The 23,132-nt window shown below is 32.3% G+C and overlaps 2 protein-coding genes and 1 pseudogene across 5 annotated transcripts in view; 1 reads left to right on the top strand and 2 right to left on the bottom strand.

Annotated features, from left to right (window-relative positions):
* Positions 1-23,132, top strand: part of LOC144840500 (ras-associated and pleckstrin homology domains-containing protein 1-like) — a 48,831-nt gene that overhangs the window by 8,216 nt on the left and 17,483 nt on the right. For 3 of the 4 annotated variants that reach the window (XR_013611929.1, XM_078696328.1, XM_078696326.1), the window contains exons 2-4: positions 12,464-12,602; positions 15,684-15,789; positions 17,704-17,742. Coding sequence is in view for 3 of the 4 variants with exons in the window: in XM_078696328.1 (XP_078552454.1) it covers positions 12,464-12,602; positions 15,684-15,789; positions 17,704-17,742 (284 nt within the window). In the remaining variant the exon portion in view is untranslated. The remainder of the gene's footprint in view (positions 1-12,463; positions 12,603-15,683; positions 15,790-17,703; positions 17,743-23,132) is intronic. The other variant, XM_078696327.1, reaches the window with a different exon arrangement.
* Positions 65-1,879, bottom strand: LOC144840946 (uncharacterized; annotated as a pseudogene).
* Positions 1,878-12,405, bottom strand: LOC144840945 (uncharacterized). The gene is given in 4 exon segments (XM_078697044.1): positions 1,878-2,046; positions 2,120-2,461; positions 2,507-2,680; positions 12,311-12,405. Coding segments are annotated over 4 exon segments (780 nt in total).

Below are 23,132 nucleotides of genomic sequence, written 5' to 3'. Positions count from 1 at the left end.
ACATATTATTACTCTGCTCATTTTTGGATCAAGCATGTATGGAAACATACAGTACTTAATGCAGCTAGTAATAAGCGAAAAGTTGTGTCTTGACCTTACCAGATACCCATTGATACACCTGGGTTTCTTCCCTCATCTGTTCCTCTTTCCTTCTGTTCGTCTTCTCTTTTATCTGTTCCTCTTCTTTTTCCTTCTGTTCGTCTTCTCTTGTATCTGTTCCTCTTCTATCTCTTCTGTTCCTCTTCTCTTTTATCTGTTCCTTTTCTACTTCTTTCTGTTCCTCTTCTCTTTTATCCTGTTCCTCTTTTTCCTTCTGTTTCTCTTTTTTTTATCTGTTCCTTTTCTTTATGTTCCTCTTTTTATGTTCCTCTTCTCTTGTATCTGTTCCTCTTGTCTCTCTTCTGTTCCTCCTCTTTTATCTGTTCCTTTTCTACTTCTTTCTGTTCCTCTTCTCTTTTATCTGTTCCTCTTCTCTTTTATCTGTTCCTCTTCTCCTTCTTTCTGTTCCTCTTCTCTTTTATCTGTTCCTCTTCTCCTTCTTTCTGTTCCTCTTCTCTTTTATCTGTTCCTCTTCTCCTTTTTTCTGTTCCTCTTCTCTTTTATCTGTTCCTCTTCTCCTTCTTTCTGTTCTTCTTCTCTTTTATCTGTTCCTTTTCTACTTCTTTCTGTTCCTCTTCTCTTTTATCTGTTCCTCTTCTCCTTCTTTCTGTTCTTCTTCTCTTGTATCTGTTCCTCTTGTCTCTCTTCTGTTCCTCTTCTCTTTTATCTGTTCCTCTTCTACTTCTTTCTGTTCCTCTTTTTTATCTGTTCCTCTTCTCCTTCTTTCTGTTCTTCTTCTCTTTTATCTGTTCCTCTTCTCCTTCTTTATGTTCCTCTTCTCTTGTATCTGTTCCTCTTGTCTCTCTTCTGTTCCTCCTCTTTTATCTGTTCCTTTTCTACTTCTTTCTGTTCCTCTTCTCTTTTATCTGTTCCTCTTCTACTTCTTTCTGTTCCTCTTCTCTTTTATCTGTTCCTCTTTTTCCTTCTGTTTCTCTTTTTTTTATCTGTTCCTTTTCTTTATGTTCCTCTTTTTATGTTCCTCTTCTCTTGTATCTGTTCCTCTTGTCTCTCTTCTGTTCCTCCTCTTTTATCTGTTCCTTTTCTACTTCTTTCTGTTCCTCTTCTCTTTTATCTGTTCCTCTTCTCTTTTATCTGTTCCTCTTCTCCTTCTTTCTGTTCCTCTTCTCTTTTATCTGTTCCTCTTCTCCTTCTTTCTGTTCCTCTTCTCTTTTATCTGTTCCTCTTCTCCTTTTTTCTGTTCCTCTTCTCTTTTATCTGTTCCTCTTCTTCTTTCTGTTCTTCTTCTCTTTTATCTGTTCCTTTTCTACTTCTTTCTGTTCCTCTTCTCTTTTATCTGTTCCTCTTCTCCTTCTTTCTGTTCTTCTTCTCTTGTATCTGTTCCTCTTGTCTCTCTTCTGTTCCTCTTCTCTTTTATCTGTTCCTCTTCTACTTCTTTCTGTTCCTCTTCTCTTTTATCTGTTCCTCTTCTCCTTCTTTCTGTTCTTCTTCTCTTTTATCTGTTCCTCTTCTCCTTCTTTATGTTCCTCTTCTCTTGTATCTGTTCCTCTTGTCTCTCTTCTGTTCCTCCTCTTTTATCTGTTCCTTTTCTACTTCTTTCTGTTCCTCTTCTCTTTTATCTGTTCCTCTTCTACTTCTTTCTGTTCCTCTTCTCTTTTATCTGTTCCTCTTCTCCTTCTTTCTGTTCTTCTTCTCTTTTATCTGTTCCTCTTCTCCTTCTTTCTGTTCCTCTTCTCTTTTATCTGTTCCTCTTCTACTTCTTTCTGTTCCTCTTCTCTTTTATCTGTTCCTCTTCTACTTCTTTCTGTTCCTCTTCTCTTTTATCTGTTCCTCTTCTCCTTCTTTCTGTTCTTCTTCTCTTTTATCTGTTCCTCTTCTCCTTCTTTCTGTTCCTCTTCTCCTTCTTTCTGTTCCTCTTCTCTTTTATCTGTTCCTCTTCTACTTCTTTCTGTTCCTCTTCTCTTTTATCTGTTCCTCTTCTCCTTCTTTCTGTTCTTCTCTTTTATCTGTTCCTCTTCTCCTTCTTTCTGTTCTTCTTCTCTTTTATCTGTTCCTCTTCTACTTCTTTCTGTTCCTCTTCTCTTTTATCTGTTCCTTTTCTACTTCTTTCTGTTCATTTTCTACTTCTTTCTGTTCCTTTTCTCTTTTATCTGTTCCTTTTCTACTTCTTTCTGTTCCTCTTCTCTTTTATCTGTTCCTCTTCTCCTTCTTTCTGTTCTTCTTCTCTTTTATCTGTTCCTTTTCTACTTCTTTCTGTTCCTTTTCTCTTTTATCTGTTCCTCTTCTACTTCTTTCTGTTCCTCTTCTCTTTTATCTGTTCCTCTTCTACTTCTTTATGTTCTTCTTCTCTTTTATCTGTTCCTCTTCTCCTTTTTGTTCTTCTTCTCTTTTATCTGTTCCTTTTCTACTTCTTTCTGTTCCTCTTCTCTTTTATCTGTTCCTTTTCTACTTCTTTCTGTTCTTCTTCTCTTTTATCTGTTCCTCTTCTCCTTCTTTCTGTTCCTCTTCTCTTTTATCTGTTCCTCTTGTCTCTCTTCTGTTCCTCTTCTCTTTTATCTGTTCCTCTTCTCCTTCTTTCTGTTCTTCTTCTCTTTTATCTGTTCCTCTTCTCCTTCTTTCTGTTCTTCTTCTCTTTTATCTGTTTCTTTTCTACTTCTTTCTGTTCCTCTTCTCTTTTATCTGTTCCTTTTCTACTTCTTTCTGTTCATTTTCTACTTCTTTCTGTTCCTTTTCTCTTTTATCTGTTCATCTCTTTTATCTGTCCCTCTTCTCTCTCTTCTGCCCCTGTTCTCTCTCTTCTTTTCATCAGCTTTGTTTCTCCATCCTTGAAATAAAACATTTTGTAGATTTTTATAGCTGTATGATATAATCACCTCAGGCAAATGCCCCACTACAAAGTAAAAAAAAAACACTTTACGCTACTTATACTTGCTGCTTTGTTGACCAGAAAAACAAACACCAGTTTGTGTAAACCAACAGATTTCCTTATTTTTTTTCACTTAAGTAATGATAGTCTTTGCTCAATTCTCTATGTATACAGTTAATATAATAATCATTTTGTCAACAACATCCTAAAGTCAATTTGGATATTATGTAAGTATGTACAAGTACACCATTGTTTGGCATAGGATTTCCTGATACTTTAAAGCCACATATTGTTTAGCCAGATATGTGCGTTTATAGGTTATCAGTGTTTGTTATTACGCAATATTGTGTGGTCGTCGACCTTCATCTGACTCATCTTCCAATTGTTAGACCCTGTTAATGGCCATTTATAATAAATGTTGATCTTTATTGTTGTTCTCCATAACATTACTTACATTGTTTAACTTACTTATTTTGCGGTATTTTTTTACTGTAGATTATTTTTTTAATGCATTTTATAATCCGATAGCGCTGTGCAAAAAGAACTTGAGAAAAACCACACAATGAAGGAAGTAAACATTGTAAAAATTCAAAATGTTATTATTATTATTATTATTTATTTGTTTTGCCTTATTTTGCCTGGTTATTTTTCCATTTTTATGTGGTAGAAATAATTTACCTTTTATCCTTTAAAACAAGTTATTTACAGTTTGTGAGACCCTCTTTCCAGATTATGTAATGCAAAATTCAGGTGATGGTTTTTCCATTGTGTTTCAAGATTATTTATTGATGAAGCATTAACAATATGGTATGGTAATTTTATTTCCGTTATTAATATGTCATGACGATTATAAAAACTTCTTGGGTGGGCGTTAACAGGTTGGAACATTAAGAGTAGGAAGGAAGTCAACTAAACTGTTGATGGATCTCTGTACATACCAACCTCCTCAACTATGTCAGTGGCATAACGGCTATGAGTACAGTACTTACTGGCTAAACCCAGGGGTTCCCAGAGCTTAAGGGGTCTCAGAGCATGATCAGTTCCAATTCAATTATCCAGCGTTGGAAGTCCCCTTTGCCCCCTGCATTATGCCACTGAACACTGTTTCTACGTACTGTATAGTAGGCCACACTGATTTAATACAAAACATCGTTACTCATTTTAAAGTAATCTCTCATGATCCAACTACATTAAAATTCAAACGATGCACTCTCAAAGGACACACTAATTAACCTCTCATTACACTATGCTATTATAAAAGCTAGATGGCGTAATAATTATCATTGACCTGAGGTTAAACGCACTTGAAAAGGTCAGCCATTAATTGAGTGACAGAATTTAAGATTTCTAAATACTGTACTGTAGGTCGTGTACGCTGATTTGGCGTATTCAAACGATTTGTATGCTTTGGAAACTAATTTGTTAATTAGTTAATTGGCTGGAGCAGGTTGAAAATAGGTTTTAAATAAAAAACATTTTTAATTTTTTAGATTTTTTAGTTGTACAGTGTAAGTTTTGATTGAAGATAATGCAGTATATTTTTGTTATTCTTTTCTGTAGTTTGCTTTTTGATAATTAGATCCGAATCATGTTTGTTTTTCACTTCTACAAAACTTTGTTCATAATGCGTCACACATTGAGTCAGTTGCTACTGATAAAAAAACTTTTTACTACTGTACAGTGTGCGAAGTTCAATGTTTAGTAGAATATTCACACAAATGTTATGTTATGGTTCTACGTATGTTTCTTACTTTACCGTGCCTGAGGTATTAGGCCTATATGCATTATCTAACTTATTATACAATTTTAAAAGTTTTATCTTTTATTTTACAAGATTTAATAGTTTCTTGTTTAATGTTCTGCTATTTTTAATATGTAATTTTACCATTTTATATAAATATTTCCTTTTTCAACATTTAAATGGACTCATATTACTTTACAACCTATTTTAATGTGTCTATTTCGTGCCTAGCTTATCTGGATAAACCGGCATTAGCCTATTCTCTCAGAGAAAATAGCTACAACATACAATTTTATTAAACACCCCTATCAGATAATGGTACATTCCATTTTTGTCAGTCATTTTAACAGTATTTTTATTGTTCTCATTTTAATGAAATAAATAGATAAGAGCCTTTTTGGCTATGTTTACACAATTTTTAAGCATGAGTATGCTGCTAACTTGAGAAAAAAAGTACCATAATTTAAAGAATAATAGTTTGTATTCAGTATCCCGAATGAACGCGGTGTGTAGCCTGTATATTTGCCTGGTTGTTTCCATTTAGTAATACGAAAGACTACTGAAATCAATTGATACTTTCTATTTTTATTTTACACCATAATAAGTAGTCCAGAGTACAATGTCGGTTTCAAGAGTTGCTATTCTTATTAAGAGTGTGGCACTAAACATTCCATATTTCTTTGAAGTATTTCAATGATCACTTTTCAAATGACTAGTGTCACATGATGTAATGATATCTTTAGTAGAATGTCAACCACACCATGGTCAAGAACTCTTGATCATCTTTCCTTTATGAACTGGAAATTGTTCCCATAGTCAAATCTATATAACAAACTATAAACAATATTGTAACAACCATAGAAATTATATGACTATAATATTTAATATAGTTAAAGATGAGGCATGTCAAGCAAATAACCGATTAATATTCCATGTGAATAAATTACCACCAATTTCTTGGCAACAGAAATAGGACAAATTTTCAACAACCAGTTATAATTAAATGGCAGCCTGAAAATAATGCAAATTCAAAATAATAGAACGCAATTTATAAGCGAAACTTTTCGCTGCAGTGCAAAAGAACGGTTATTTCATTGTTCTCAATTAACCTTGAGTCAACTATAACTGTAGCTTGTTTTACCACCTGAGATAGGCACTCCATGGTTAATGTTTGTTAATTGTTGACCACCCATTGATTTGAACAGTTATTTGGGAGCACAAATTTAGCAAAATGCAGTCAATTATTTTTAGTAAACTGTTTATTCAGCGCTTCTATGCGCCAGAAACAGACCTATCCCTCCAGCTGCATTACCTCAGTGAAGGTCTGCAGGAGACACGGTGTTATAATACAGTATGTCATGATTAAATCAATTTCCTTTTCCATTTAATTGATTAAAATTCTCCATAAATACAGCATTTTAATTCTTTTTATTGACTCCACCTTAGCAACTGCAGGCTTACTTCTATTGTTATGCAACACATTGAATCATATAATAATGGGCGTTGCTCTTACAAAAGAAGATGTAGGCCAAGGCTGTTACAATAAAACATACCAATATAACTGTCTCTTCTAGTGTGTTCATGTATTTTCACTTAGCTTCGCCATGGGGAAAATATTTCAAGATTGCTCATTGAATGCGCCAAACTTTTCATTCGATTTGACGGCGATACATTAATGATATGAACTTTAATTTTAACTGCAGAGACGTATCCAGCATGGAAATTCAGCCAGCATGAGGCAGACTAGGATTAGGGTTAGGGTGGTGACATTAATTTTTTTTGAAAATCAATTTTTACCACCCATCCCCAATCCCCTGCTCACCATATTTTATATGAATAATTTTATTTAAAGCATTGCCTTGTCTTTTTTTTAACCTTTCGCTATGGCCTTGAACTGTAAAGTAACCATTTCACATGATGACATGATTAATGTTAAAATATGGCTGTGAATATGTATTATAATTTTATACATAAAGTTGGTAGACAGACCGAACCCTTTCGGTTTGTAGTGCTAGACAAAATTGTAATTATACAAGTTTAATTAACAGTTTCTATAGACTCTTTCCATGTAATCATCATTATTTCTATTAATAGTGGATAGATAATGTTGGCTTTATTGAAAGAATAAATTATTTTATTACCAAACAAATAATAATTAAATATGAAATATTTCCTCTGTTGCTTTCTATTTCTTTGTTTTTTTATATCAATATTTAAAAAACAAAGAATTAACCGACACAGCAGTGACAAATAAAACTGAAAAAAAACCAGCATTCTGAAATGAACAAAATAATCTCAGTCAGAACTACATCTGCTGTATGTGCTAATTAATGTGGAAAATTAATTGTTTTAGTTATTTACGTTATTTTTTGTTAATGTATTTGGACATTTTACGATTGATAGCAATAAAATCATTCAACATATTATTCTGATTTGCTTATCTAAACATTTCTGACTGCTTTCTATTTCTTACTGAGATATACAGTACTGCCCAGCCAGTTTGCCGATTTCCAATTAAAAAAAAAATTTTGTCTACGTTTGAGCAAATAATATGATTCCAAATAAATTATATTTTGGCATATTGTCACTAGAGAATGTAATCACTGTTGTCAAAGGTGACAATACATTCTAAAGACAAGACATTAATGAAGTCTTATGATTTTCCCTTGGCCAATTATTTTATGTAAAAATGTCCTCAAAATAAATGTGATAGTTCCTTCAAAAAAATTAATTATTTTCCCTTGGCCTTAATTATTTTAAGTCGACTAAGCATGAAAATTATAGAAGTAATGTCGAATATACTGTACGTCATATTGTAGTGGATCTGTAGCTTGGTGGTTAACATGATTGCCTTCCAATCCCAAAGTCCAGGGTTCAATCCTGACCTAGTGTTGGGGTTGTAACTCACGACTCTTTTAACTCCACTCCCTGAACCTCAAATGAGACTTAGTTTATAAGCATGATAAATTATAAATTACTTTATAATAATATAATATTTATTTGGAACAAGACTTTTTTAACAGTGGCACACATGCGTAGATGGTGCGTCCATAATCTATCCTGCAATTGGCGAGTTACTCGCTGTTGAATGCGTATGAAATATAAAAAAATCAATTAAAAAAAATAGTTTCATTATCAATTGTATTGTAAGTGTTCATACAACAAACAATCAGGAAGAGAAGTTGAATCATTTCATGAATGAATAATGATAACTGATAAAAATTAATTGAGATGTTTATTTCAGCTGGGATGTTTATCCAATCTTCCACAAACTATAAATTATGCAAATAAACATAAATTATATAAATTTAGTATTGGCTGACTGAAAGTGTATTTTTGGAGTCAATAATAATTATGTCTAGCTTTTTCACAAAATTTTTAAAAGAGTTAAGATTTAGAATAATAAATTGTGAATAAATAGTACTGGTATTTAAGCTTGATGCCAGCTTATGATCCCAGGGTCATGTGCTCAACTCCTGTCAGTTTTCATTTCTTAAAATTAACCAAACGGTATCTTGCTATTGGTCAAATTTCTTGTGTTGCACACTTTCTAGTTCTTAGCTTTTAATAAAAACACATAAAAAAAAACAAAAATGATTTCACTTGAAGAAGAATCTTAATCTAATAGTAAATTTAAATATCATTAAAAATTCTTGTTTATGCTCATGTTTTTATTCATTTTTGTGCAATAACATGTTTTACTGTATTTTAATTTTTTTTATATTATAAAGTCTGTGTTGGAGATTCACGTCATTCCCGGTGATAGTGGTTTTTCTGCTTTTACCCTCCTCCGCACTCTGCGTCTATTGTGTTGGTTACTTTTTTGTTTCTGTCATTTGCTGAAAGGAATATAAAATAAATATTTGAATTTTACGTATATATTATATATTGCAATTAATATTTTTATGAAGACTTTGACAATCTTATTAATTATTAATTAAAAATGACAGTATTCATGGTCATTCGCATACCCTGTTTGTAATTTAATCCTTTTTCAATTAATACAGGTACTCTATTTGTGCTCATTATATATGCAAAGTAAAATGGTTAATTAATATTAAAGAAAAAGAAAAACAGCTTATAGCTTTACTTAAATATTATTATTATTGTGTGTACTAAATCATGCATATGTCATAAAAGGTTTTGAGTGTTGTTTCACCCACATTATTTAGGAATAAAACAAATTAATTACATATTTTAAAATTACATTAATTACTTATGGCTCTGTGGTCTGGTACATACCCTGCAAGCAGGAGGTTGCAGGTGCGAATTCTACCAGATACATTTTTATTTATGAAACAATCATGAGATCGCATGTTTCAAAATGTTTCTATACTGTAAATTTGATGACGTTTCCAAAAAAATGTGTTGCTCCATGATGTTACCATGAACCTGTTAATAGTAGACAAAATCATTATACATATTATACTGTAATGGGTTCCAACTCCTTACAATAAGTTTATTAGGCGTACGTTTCCACGCATTTTTAAACCAATTCTGCTTGTGAATTCATACCTTCTTTAATTTCTTTTTATAGAACAGTAGATATTCTTTCTTCTTCTTTAGTGTTTTTCACAGCTTTAAATTATTATATATTTTGCTGTTTCCATATATACATAATGTCAACTGTTACTACTCATTAATATTGTGGTAGGAAAGCTCTTTATAAATATAAAGTTAATTTCTGTATACTGTACATTAAAAAAAATGTGTACATTTCGTTTATAACAACATCATTTATAGAATGATGTAAATCTCCTCCATGAGTCACTGTGATAAATTAAATCTTTTGTTCAAAGTTGTCCCTATCACCTGCAGTTAATTAACATAATTAGGTACAATGTTGCCATTGTTTCCAAGTGATTTCACACTGTACAGCCCTTGGCCTTAATGCTCACCAAACACCCCTATTAGTGAATGGAACGATCCTGTGACTAAAGTCCTTTTAGTACATTGTAGAAATTCTTAGCATTGTACATATTGCTCAACAGTTTCGTAAATTCAATCAGTTCTCACTATCCATAGACTGAGGTATGGTTACTATATGTTGCCTGTCACCAATGGGATTAAATTGTTTGCCTGACAGAATTGTGGATTATTAAAAAGGATTTACCTTTGGATTTAACTTGATCAATATTACTGAAGAAATCTGCTAAAATTATTCAACTGGAACTTTACCTTTATATGCTGTGATATTTATTTTTCTATTCAATACAATATGTACAAGAAGGTTGTTGTGTAACCTGGTATTTTTCTATGTAATATTATATTGTGGCTGTAATAGGTATGAAACAAAGTTTGCACATTTTACTTATTTAAAGTCTATACTAATACAGACAATAGCCTATCTATAGTCTACAGGGAGATATTGATTGTACAGTACTGTATACAGTATTGCATATTCCAGTATATAACCCTGTAATTTGTATACAATATTATCAGAGCCTCTCTGTGTGTACAGTATAGGCATACTAGATTGATGCCTCCTTTGTCAACATTAATTTTTATTATTTTCTTACAAGATTTATGAGGAGCAATGAAAGAGTATTTAGCAGGTATTTTAAAATGCCCTTTTGTTAAACTACTGTCGTTACAATACAATAATTATTATTTTTTATTTGTACAGTATATAATAGGGCCTATACTGTAGTGCAAGACAAATGTTAACATTCACAAATTGCTGTTAAACAATAATTGGACTTTCCCCTTAAAAACAGTTTAGAATTCCAAATGCCTTGGTATTCTAGATTAAGCTCTAGTTTTTAAAATTTATTTTTAGATACAGTTAGAAAAGATATATTTTGGAAATATTCCGGCTTGTTTTAGGAACAGAGTTAATGGTTACCATATCATTAAAGTATGGCGAACAAGAAAAGTTTATAACTGTGTTAGTTACTGTAGGCCTACTGTAATATATGACATTGACCTTAACCAATTATAATACAGGAGATTCATGCTGATCATTATGTATAGTACAGTTAGTTACCTATGGTGTTCTTGTTCACAAGAATGTTGGGTGCAGTAATTGTACTGTGTGCATACTGCATAAAGTGTGTACAGTATGTTTTTATAAAGCTAATTTACGTGATCTCCCAATATAAACCCATAACTCTGTACTGTTACTCTACAGTACATGTAGTGTAAAGACACTGTTATGAGTAGTTCAATATTCAAACTCAACAATTCAGTATTGTATACTTTATAGTATTTACAGAATTTAATCAGTATTGGTTTGAATAGATGAATAATAAATAGGTTAGGTAACACTAATTAAGAATGAGTCATGCAAACGAGGAAAGCCCTGGTATGGCTTGGCAGTATAACCACATTATAATAAACTATTATTAACTCTCTAGTACTGTACAGTATATACTGTACATTTTGAATTCAAATGACAAAATACTGTGAAGCCACAATGTACATTTAATTTTACTGTACATAGATTGAATAGGCAATCTTAAGCCTTGTTTGCACTGGACTAAATTATAGAAAGATTTTACCAAGAACATGGTAAAGTTTCCAATATTAAAATATTTTCTACATTACATGTGAAAACTCTCCTGCAAGTCTGCATTCCCAGATGTTTAGCCAAATATTGACAATAATATTAGGCCCTAAATACATAAGAATGGATTGGCCATGCCTCGCTGTCTGGCCCATTCTACAGTTTTCATTTTATTGTAGTGTATTGTACTACTTTCACTTTCATTGGTAGCTATAAGAATTGATGTAACATATGTTCATACCAGTAAACTCTACTAGTTCAAAGTTTGTCTGTAGTTAATAATATAATACATATCCAGTAGAGTGTAGTGTAGGTCATTTGTCAATTGTTCTTTTAAACCAGTAAGTAATTCCTAAAATCCACCCAAGAAAAAATCTGTTATGTATATTCTATCAGATGTTTTCTAATTTTATAAAAATTGTCTATTTTCCCAAAATGAAATTTTATCTTGCAAATTGTAATTTTTTTTTCTTACTGTACACCATGTTTTGTTTCAGACAAGTTTTTTTTAAAGTGGTTATTGATAAAAATACAGTTAGTAGTAAGGGTTAGCAACAAACCTTATACTGTATAATACCTACTCCCAAGAGGGAAAGGGACGCAGGCTACAAATGAAACATATCTGTTCCCTCGTGTGGCCATGGCATCAATAAGCGAGTTGACCAATGACAAGTGATAGTTCGAATAATCTGTCGCTTGTGATTGTTGCGCTTACAGTACATCCTTGCGTTTTGTGAGAACCAAGGACTATAACAAGAGACTTAATCTGAGCAAGTGTCCTTCTCACACAGGCCACATGCAGGACTTCTTCTAAATTTATTTGCCAAAACTCACTAAAGTAACCAATACTGTACATAGTACAACTTGTTCACACTGATAAAAACAAGCATTGAACACCCAGTAGGAACCTCCGTCCCTGCAGGGGTCTGGTTTGAATAAATTTTTATTTCTTCAACTGTAGACTAATAAATCTAGGTTATTATACTGTACAGTAGGTACAATGTCTATATCATTAAATCACATTTATGTCGTTACCATTTATGGCTGTAGGCAGACTTAATACAATATATTTAAACTTGCTATAAAAGTACCAAATATTTTCACATACTATACTGGAGACACATGATCTAACAGCACTTACTTTGCAATTTCTAGTTTTAAATCTATTGTTTCAATTGGCTGTTGAATCATATGTTTGACGACAAGCACACTACAGCTATTCTCTTGTACAGTCATCGTCACATGTCATGTAAATCACTTTCTGACAGATTCATGTCATTTTGTTTTTTATTAGGGCTGAGAATCAAGATTTTACGGACACGCCGTACGACTACTCAGCAGACGAGATGGACGTGGAGGTGGACAGCGACCAGGAGCAAGATTTGGACAAGATGCTCCATTCTTGGCTCGGGGAGCTTGAAAGTGTTACACAGGTAAGTGAAAAGCTCAGTGACAAATTTTAATTTCAATGTCAAATGAAGTAGTTACATGGAAATGAACTGAAACCTATACTGTACCTACTGTATACAGTTTACTGTAAGTAGTATTTTATGCAGTATGCTACAGTACTCACAGTAACTTTAGAAGAAGCAATGGTGTTCCAGTACTGTAATAGGACATTCTGTGGCAATACAACTACTGTACTGTATAAGGATATTTTTCAAAATTTCTTTTTTCATTTTCAAGATTTCACATCTACAGTATCATGAAGCTACTGTATACTTGCAGAATAAGTTGCTCTCAGCCTCGGGGAAACCAAATATTTACATAAATAAAACTCAAAATTTAAATGGTCAGTTCCGAAATTAAAAGATTGCAACAATGTTGAATATTTGAATAGTCCAGTCTCGATCAGATAATTTCAGCGATCATATGTTTTGGCCACAAAAAAATTGAGAGGGCAACCAAATCCAGGCAACAAAAACATGTTAGGCCTTTGGAGTGAAAAATGCACACTGGAAGCTAAATGTGTCTCACCAGGATCCCAACAATGCAATGTACATTCAACAGTACAGTATGATAAACTACAGTATTTGATTGACAGCAACAAAATAAACTATAAAGTAAATATGACATGGCAGGAAATGCATGACAATTGAATATTGAGCAAACGAAAGATGCTAATTATATTCTTAAATAAACTAACTTTCAAATTGTAAACAAGTGGATAGGATACTTAACTACTGTAACTAACAAGTTGATAGGATACTTAAATAAAGCGTACTTCCCACTTGGATGGCTTAGGTGCATCACTTAGTAGTATCACCTTATTTCTCCGTGATACAACGCATTTGAGTTGACCAATCACAAGCGACAGTTGGAATGGTTCATTGCATAATGATTGGTCAAATTACTTGGGGGTGCAGCTATTGTGTTTTGCATCCCAGTGGGAACCAAGCCTTAAGGTACGACAATACTGTAGGTTCTTCCTATTCTTGAGTACTGTACAGTACTGTATGCATTTTATCGGTTTGCGAATAACTGTTGAGATGCAATTTGACTTTCAACCAATTAACTATTAGTATTCTGATAAGGAACAGTATGAACTTGGACCATGATGTTCTACATTTTCTATATGGATAATGCTAACCATTAAGCACTGTCTTATACTGTAAATAACATGAACACCATTAATACACAGTACCTGTTTAAAATTTGTCTTGAAAAAGCTATTTTTAAATTAAAGTTTTCATCAAACATCCTGATATTATCAGTGTTAACTGTCCGAGCTATCAGTCGGATATGTCTGCCTATTTCATAAATCAAGCCAAATTAGTAAGCATTAACAGTTAGGAAATGGTCAGTTGGAATTTCTTTTACAGACCACAAGATTAACTGAAGTTGCTGCCAAGGAACCAAACCACCTTCCCCGACCAACTGTTAGGAAGATTTCTACTTCCTATTCTGGATATAAATAGATCATTATGAATTAGTAATCAGCGGTTTTAGGTCCTCGTGGGATCAGAAACCTGTACATTTGAATCCAACTTCCGATTAGTCAACTCCTCTTTGCACTTAAGTTTACAGTTGCTCAGTACAGACCAATTCAAAAACCTATTTTATCATCATATCACCATTTATTTCGGCAAAAATAAAACAATAACAAACATACAGAACAAATCAATGAGGCGGGATCACCTACAGTAAATGTTATATAACATTCAGTAAATAACAGTCAAGATGCTCTCCACAATTTGTTGATCATGTTGCATGCTCTAAGGAAAAAGTTTTAAGGGTGATGGATAAAAAGCATGCATGTTATACTGTAGCAGACGACGGTACAGTACAGTTCTAAACATCATCATCATATGAGTTGCTTGTATACTGTACTGTATATCTACTTTTAGAAATACTGATTGTAGAATAAGCATCAAAAAGCATAAAGCAGGGAGTTGTAAAAATTCTAGTAAACTGTACTGTACAATTCCCTGGCTAAAGCACAGAATTAAGTCCTTGTTCTAACGTATAAAAATAATATTTAAAGAAAATTCATAAAGAACCACTCTTTTGACTACTCTCCAAGCATGTCTATACACACTTTGACCATTAAATCTCTATAAAATTTGTTCTCCGTATGTTTTTTTAAAAAAAAGACATAAACACTATTTGTTTGATCATGGAGGAAATATTCATGGAGGAAATACAGGGGTTTGATGTAGGCGTCCCTTTCTTTACAACCTTGCTTCATCATTTGTTTTCAACGATGCTCAATCAAAATCATACATCACATTTTCTACCTGTGCACACAGTCAAATCTGGCGCTACTTTACAGTTGCAAATGCATTTAATTTACATTTTAAATGTGTTGCTTGATGAATACAGATACAGCATTGTGGCGTCCACAAAGCCCCTCAGGTGGCTGACTCACATTTTACTAAGTCTTGTTGACCAACTTTACAATAAGTTCAATATTATTAATAAGTAAAAGGTAAATAAAGTATTAAGCTGTACTGTAACTGAATGGTACCACCCACATTGTCCAAAAAAGTGATGAGCAAGCCACTGGAACATACAGTCTGTTAAAATTGTTAATGGTTAACTATATTATGTATGTCAGTTGAAAAGTTTTAGTGGATTTTCAGTTTACTAAAGGACTAATGTCAAAAGTATTCTACTGCAGTTACTGCAGTACTATCAGTATTTCTGGTACTGCAATAAATGTATAATTTTAGCTTGTTTCGATTAATATGTTGATGTATTTATGAGTCACTGCAATAAACAAAGTGTACAATTTTACCAAATCATTGCTTGCTAAATCATTGGAGGTTAAAGAGTAAACAAAATGTAGCTACTAAAGTGTACAGTATTACTGCAGTAAAGTAATTTGATATAAAAATATCATAGATCAAATAAATGATAACAAATAAAAAATACATCATGCACATCAGAGAACATGAATCGCTTGATATACAGTTTTTATAATATAAAATTAAGATATTTAAAATTTATCCAGTGTTATCGTTTTCCATAATAAAGTAAAATATTCACAATTAACCTATTTTTTTTCTCCACAGAGTTTAGATAGTGACCTGATACAGGTCAAAACAGAGGTCCCACAAGCTCCTGCTCCACGAAAAGACAACCTGGATCTTTTCCAATTGTCTTATTCCAATCTAGAAGGTGAGTCTTAACAACTAACACAATTTATCATTAACAAACTGTTTAAAAAATATTTGATGTGTATTTAGTATTCAGCAGGTTTGAAATGTGCTGATTTGCTGACCTGCTGCTTTAAATATAACTGTGATTTGCATGTCTCTGGACACCTGCAAAGGAACACCTGGCTTTTACATAATTGTACCTTCTCTTTAGTAGAAATTACTATTTTATAACACTCGCTATATTAATATTTCTTACTATTTATTTTAATAATACTGTACACGTAATTCATTTTTGATGTGGCAAGCATAACATTTTACCAGAAAATTAATTCAAATGATTTTGATTCTTTTTGCAATATTATTTTCCAGCTATATTTTAAATTTGAAAATTTATACCCATTTGTTTTTTTACATTTACAATTTTTCCATCAACAAAATCTTTATTACAATAATTTTTAAAATACTGTACCAGTTAATTTCTGTTTTGTAAATGAAATTACTAGATTAAAAAAATAATTCATAATTACAGTATTTTTCATTGAATTTATACCCTAAACTGTGTCAACTGAGGACCTGTTTCTATTGCGGAAAAATAACCGATAATAACTGTAAATAAACTACCTTGGCCAGTTAAATAGCACTTAAAAAATAACCATTAAACAATGCCATTAACCAGTTATCACTGTGGAACTTTTTAATTGCAACTCAAAATAATTGTTCAGCATTGACCATCTATCTATGTGCATTGTATTTTAAATACTGTATATCAACGTTTTCCGTCGACCACCCACTTATTTAAAAAAAAATGTTTTAATCTATTTTCAAATAAACGGTTGTTCGTCATGCAGCAGAAAAAGGCCATGCGACACAAGGATATATCATTTGACGCTAATTCAGCTAGTCTAATTGTTCCTGTCAATTGTTTAAATCTCAGAATATAAAATTCAGTTTAACATGACATGGCCATGATAGAATTGGGTCTCTTCTACTAGGCAATGTTGTGGCTAGTTGAGTAGCAGCCTTCATTGCTAGAATGCTTTCAGGATGAGAGAATAGGCTAAAAGGCCTTCAAATATTGATCTGCTAGCCTAGATATCAAGGCTAACATCACTCTAATTTATCAGAGGTGTGAATTGGATTATTAAAAAAAAAGTTTTTTCAATGAGAAACAAAGCAACTTTTAATGTATACTTAATTTGCTGATTATGGTATCTATGGCAATGCTAAATACACTAAGGCACTGGTAGTAGACAAGAGAGTTTTTGGGGAAAGTCCCCCATTTACTTTAAGAACTCCACTTTTGCCAACTGGCAACCTCCCACATTGAGAACATTAAAGTAATTGCAAAGGGGAAAAGGTATTTATTAATAGTGATCAAAAGTTTAGTATACTGCATATTCAAGCCTCATGTACTGTACTGTAGCCAGGGAAATTGCAGGGATGGGGATATTGTAGGGCTTCATTTTTCCAAAAGCATGAGGCTATTCAGGCCTAATTACCATCACATCTGCTGCTCACATTCCTAGTTTGGAAAGGGCACTTCAGGAAAAAGGAGGTTCGCTCAAACTTTCAAACCTCCTGGCTATGGGCTTAACTGTGTACAATAAATTTTTATAATTTAAAAAATCATCCAACATCCATATTTTCATTTACAGAGTAATAAACAGTACTGATACCAATTTTTTTTTTACATAAAGCCAATGAATTTATTTTTGCACTGATTTCAAGCTTTGATTTACTTTACCAGTACTGATTGTGGTTGCTATGGGGATGCTAAACATCTACAGTAGCACGCTGGCATGTGCTGGATAAAACACAGCGCTCTATATTATTTTTCTCATTTGCATGCTTTTTAAGTTTTTAATTTTAATGCATTTTATATTTATTGGATCACCACAACATTATTTCTTTTTGTATTTGATATGCGAAACAGCTACAGGACAGTTTTTATGCACATCGTCAAGATTAGAAGGTAACCAAGCACCGCATGACGTGCTAATTGTCTCGTTAGTTGCCTGCTTACGCATCGTCACGCATCTCTTTTGTAATATGCATGTTTGCTTATATTATATTTTCACGCTTATTTTTCTATTTTTTCCTTGTTTGTCTTTTAATTTGTATTTCTTTACTTGCTTGTTTCATTTCACTAACTTTGTTTTCTTCAAATTTATTATTTTGTAAAATTTAAAGTCTTATTTTGACGAAATTGTTTTGATTGACTGAAAAAATTAAATGTTTAGTGAAACTTAATTATTTATGTACATGTTTACAAAATACTTTCCAATAAGTTCAGATAAAAGAGGAAACATAAATTGTAGCTGGCAGTGGCCAAATGATTAACATTTTTCAGAGTTAAATCATTACAGTATACTATTTTTATATTTAAGATTAAAATGATTAGATATTATTGGCAGGTTGGCTGCCATTTTTTGAAATTTTTTAGCATGGGAAATGAAACATTTAATAAAAATAAAATCTTGTCAAAATATTGTACTGTGAATTAATTTATATTTTCAAAATTGTGACATTTGATATTTGATTGTAAACCTAAATCACTTTTACAATTTAAAATTTTTTGTTTTTTTGTTATTTAAATTATGAAAGATTTTGAGTATGTTTCTGGAAATGTTTTTCTTTTCTTTATAGCTTTGCTTACACTTGCCATCTTGCTTGCTTTATGTTTTGCTATGAATTTTATATTTGTTTGTTAATTTTTGTTTCATTTCATTTATTTTCATTATGATTTTGTGATACATTATTTGGATTGGGACAATGTACAGTATGTGTTCTAAAAAGACACTACGAAGTGTTTTCCTCTTTTTATTGTTTTTGACCTTGATACTAAATACATGGGTACGTGTTACAGAAAAAAATATTATCTGTAATGCAAAATATGCTTTTAGCCTGGTATGTTTTATAATTGCTTACAGTGTAGAAAAAGTGAGAAGTGTTGAGGCTTCAGTCCCCATATGGCACTAAATTTTGTGCCAAAAAGTAATATAAAATGACTGTAAAAACTGCCCATGCTATCATTGGTTATGGGAAAATGATTTTCATGTTACTAAAATAATTTCAAAATAAACAAGATATTGCTTTGAGAAGGCATGCATTTACCCACACTTAAGTTCCTTAGCTGGTCCTACAGTACTGTTGCATACCAAAAAGAGAAATAAAGATTTGGCCCAAAAGTTGTTTGATACCTGCCGTAAACAGACAAACAAAGGTGATTGAATCATGTACTGTAGTGCAGTATACAGTAACTCACTGTCAGTTAAAAAGAAACATTTTTTTTTGTTATCTACTTATTTTTGGGGCAAAACATTTTTTGGTTAAAAATAATTGCGCTGAATGAAAGCATTGGGCAAAAAGTAAATATAAGATACAACCCCCAGTTTTTCATATTACAGTTAATTGTATTTCTTTAGATTTGTTTTGTCATATTGAATATAATTGATATTATCCTACACAAAATGTTGAAACTCAATCTTTCATATAATTGATAAACATGTTTTTCTTTTAGTTGTCCAAGATAGTTTCTCATCCAATTTTTAATATAATATTTTCATTATGTAAAGCCAAGTGCACTTATGTGTTCTTAACATTCAGAAGATAAACGCGATTTTTCTCGTTCTCCAGAGGTTAGAGAAAGAAACTGAAAAGCGATCTTGTGTCATACTTCAAAGTAGTATACGCTGCATTTAATTAATTTTTCTTTCAAAAGACAAACACATCAGTGTACAGTATCATCTGGATTTAGCATTTTAGTGAAATAAGGGTGTTGATTGTCTTAATATATTTAAAACCTAATTAAACGTTAATCTCTAGTCTGAACAAGATAGATATCTCATGTATACTACTATACTGAATATATTTTTTGAGGTGACTTAAGCTCTGTCTACACTATCAAACTTTATTTGACAACAAAATGTGATGTGCCCACATATGGACATGATGTCATATCACTACCATATTTAGGCATATATCACTACCTTATTTGGGCATATCATTACCTTATTTGAGCATATCACACTTTTTTGTCAACTAGTTTGATAGTGTAGACAGAGCTTTATGCTTTTTGTACAATCTTTCCAATTCTACCTGAGTTAAAAATTTAGAAGTCTTTATAAACCTCTAAATTCAAACATCAGTTCCCAATAAAGGCACTGTGCACATTTTGCTGCCCACCTCTAAAGTTGTTATCCCATTCACTGACACCATGTAGGAATAATTCCTTCATGTTCACACCAACATTCTTGAGCGATCTATAAAAAGAATGAATTTATGGTTGTGTATACTTCCATAAAAGTTTCCAGTGATTTATTTAAATATTTAAACATTACAAGATGTTTTAGTGTTTTCACAATAAAACTTGCTATTTCAACTGCTGTCAAAAGTATGCTTGGAATGAATTAGAATTTAAATGTTAATGCCTTTAGCCTGTGTAAAAGGATGAAGAGGAAGTCTGGATTCCTGGGTTGATGGATCATACCTGTTTTGCCATTTCCTGCTACTTCAGAGCCCATAACCTTTACTTTCTGGTTGTCTTGAGAATGTTTGATCAGTTAACTCCTCGCTGGTTTGATTAACTTACAGTAGCTAACATAATCGGCACATCTTGGAAAATACAGTCAGCAATCATAGAGATGGATCCATTAGAAGCCCAGTCGTTCCCCACTCACAATCCCCCTAATTAAAAAAATGCAATAGGCATTAAAGTTTTCCACCATTTTTAGGCCTAAGCTTGGTCACTCTTAATTCAAAATCATAGTGATGCACAATGTAATGTAGTAAAGTGTACATTAAAGTTTAATTTTAGGTCTTCAGCTGAATTTCCATCCATAACTCAATTTATAGGCCTTTAAAACAACCAGTATTAATAAATAGCTTGTCAAGCACCTTTAATTTTCACCCTTCCTCGGTTTTGTAACTTTTGTCCCATCCCCTTTATCCTAAACGTCTGTACCACTGATGCATACCTATACACTACTTAACAGCAGGTAGTCAATTCAGTTTGAAGGTTTTTAATTTATAAATAATTAATGCATTCGGAATCGTTGTGCATCAACAACCTACTACAATCGCCTAATGCAATTAAAACCTAATAAACATCTGCCAAAATAGGATATTGTTGTTACTTTAGCAGGAAGATTAAAATTGTTCTGATATTTTTGATAACAAATAATATCTTAATTAGAAGGCTTGTCAACCTGTCTGTAATCAAGTTTCACATTTCTTGGTATGCTGGGATTATGGGGGCTTACAGGCCTAGTGCTATGCGAAGCGAAACCCACTGTGTAGGCTCACATCTGTCAATTGCACGATCAATCATTTGCAATTGCAAGATTAAAACGTAAACTCTGGCACTAATTGAATTTAAATTAGTCTAAAATGTCTTCCTATCCAGGCCTACGGTAATATTGAAAGCGAAAGTTTGTAACAATAATGATAGAAATTTGGTGAAGTACAAGAAGAAACGTTAGGGTGTATGCCAACAAATACCAGTGGATGGAAAGATAAATACTGTAGTGTCATAGTACTTGAAGGAAATCTTTGGGCGTGGAAATTTAGCTGCATAAACTTTTTGCCGGACTCATAGAAATTGTGACGGGATATACCTTAATAATACAATAATCTAAAGTTTGTTTTCTATGATAAGCAAATGAATATCCTTAAATAAACATTTATAGTGCTCAGTGAAAGGGGCTTTGACAAATTTTAAAATTATGTATTTTCGGCAATTTCCGATTGAATGATACAAAATATGTGTTCAGCACAAAGAGTAATTCTAAAATCAACAACTCATATAGGTGTATCTCTGATATTCTTTACTTGAATGAATTTTCTATCTGGAAAGCAATCTACATCATCCTCCTGACATATCTTGTATGTTCAAGTATTGTCCATACTAATCTATTATAATTCTCTTTCGCAATACATTATAATACATAATTGAATGAAAAATGTCCATAGTAATGTGTAACTAGATCTGTATTTGTCAGTGGTGAATGCTAGGTGATCCGACGACCGTGTGTGTGATCAATGTATCTTACAGTTACTTGATATTAGTTGAGGATTTATTAAAATGCTTCCAAATGCCAAGTAATAATGTCTGACAGTGGTTTTCCATCAAAGTTTATTCCTACAAACTTTTTAAATTGGTATCATTTTGTATCATAGCTCTCCTTCTTGAGAGCATGGGCTACTTTCAGTTTATCCAGGTAAGCAGCAATCATAGACTACCAACACCACTGTTTGTGTGTTTTGCTATCAAATAATAGTCAAATAAAAAATAATAATTTTTAATGATTTATACTTGTTAGTTTTTAGTGCATATCTGTATGAATGTTGGAGTTGGAGAGGCACGTCCTTTGGCGCTAAAAGTCTTTGACAGCTTTTGTCTCTTCTCAGTGCTCCACTTTCACGTTTTATGTTATGTTTGTATTGTCTTTACTGAAAGGAATAAAATAAATAAAATAATTCCATATTTGTGAATTTTATTTTTGTCCATTGTATTGTACATTTAAACCGAATCATATTTCTCACAGTTTATATTTTTCCATTGTATCAGTTTCTATTTCTGTATGCGTAATTAGATGATTATATAGTATTGAGAGCCCTTATAAACAATGGTTAATGACCATTACCCCTAGCAAATGAGAGAGCATGGCTCTCCCTAAATAAGTTAGCTTTTGATTGGCTCATTCTTATAAACAATGGTTAATGACAATTACTCATTTAGCAAATGAGAGAGCATGGCTTTCCCTAAATAAGTTTGCTTTTGATTGGCTCATTCTGCCTTTTTCTAGTTCAAATAATAAAATCTTGGAATCAATTAAGAATAATAATGTCATTGTTTTCCTGGTTTACAATAATGTATATTGTTTTTCTTGTTATAATTATTATAGTTTCAGTTTGTATTTTTAAAGTATTTCCTTATTAATTTTAAATAAATTGTAAACAAATAGTATTAATACTAGCCTACTATTATAAACTATGGGTTCTGAAGAATTACTCCAAATAAAATGTATTTACTGTGTCCAGTGATGTAGCCACAAGAAATAAAATGGTCTGGTTTTCACAAGGAAAGGGAACAATCTTTGTTCAAGCCACTGGGTTGTCGAAGGCCTTTGGGAAAAAATGGTCAGGTTGAAACTTTACCAACCGTACTGGTGGCAACGGCCCTGGTGTAAAGTGGCTAAATGGTACAAAATCCGTTGTAAAATCAGCACAGGTTCAAGTCTCTTATCGACCAAAGTTCTGGTGAAAGAACCTGTGCAAGAGACATGTTATTCCCTACGTTTGGTGTTTCATTTTGATAACTCCATTGAACATTTTTCCAATTATTTGTTCACAGCATACATT

Source organism: Antedon bifida, chromosome 4 (assembly GCF_963402885.1).
Source record: "Antedon bifida chromosome 4, ecAntBifi1.1, whole genome shotgun sequence".
Taxonomy (NCBI): domain Eukaryota; kingdom Metazoa; phylum Echinodermata; class Crinoidea; order Comatulida; family Antedonidae; genus Antedon; species Antedon bifida.
Note: the sequence above shows the minus strand (reverse complement) of the source record. Positions and strands in the feature narration are given on the sequence as shown.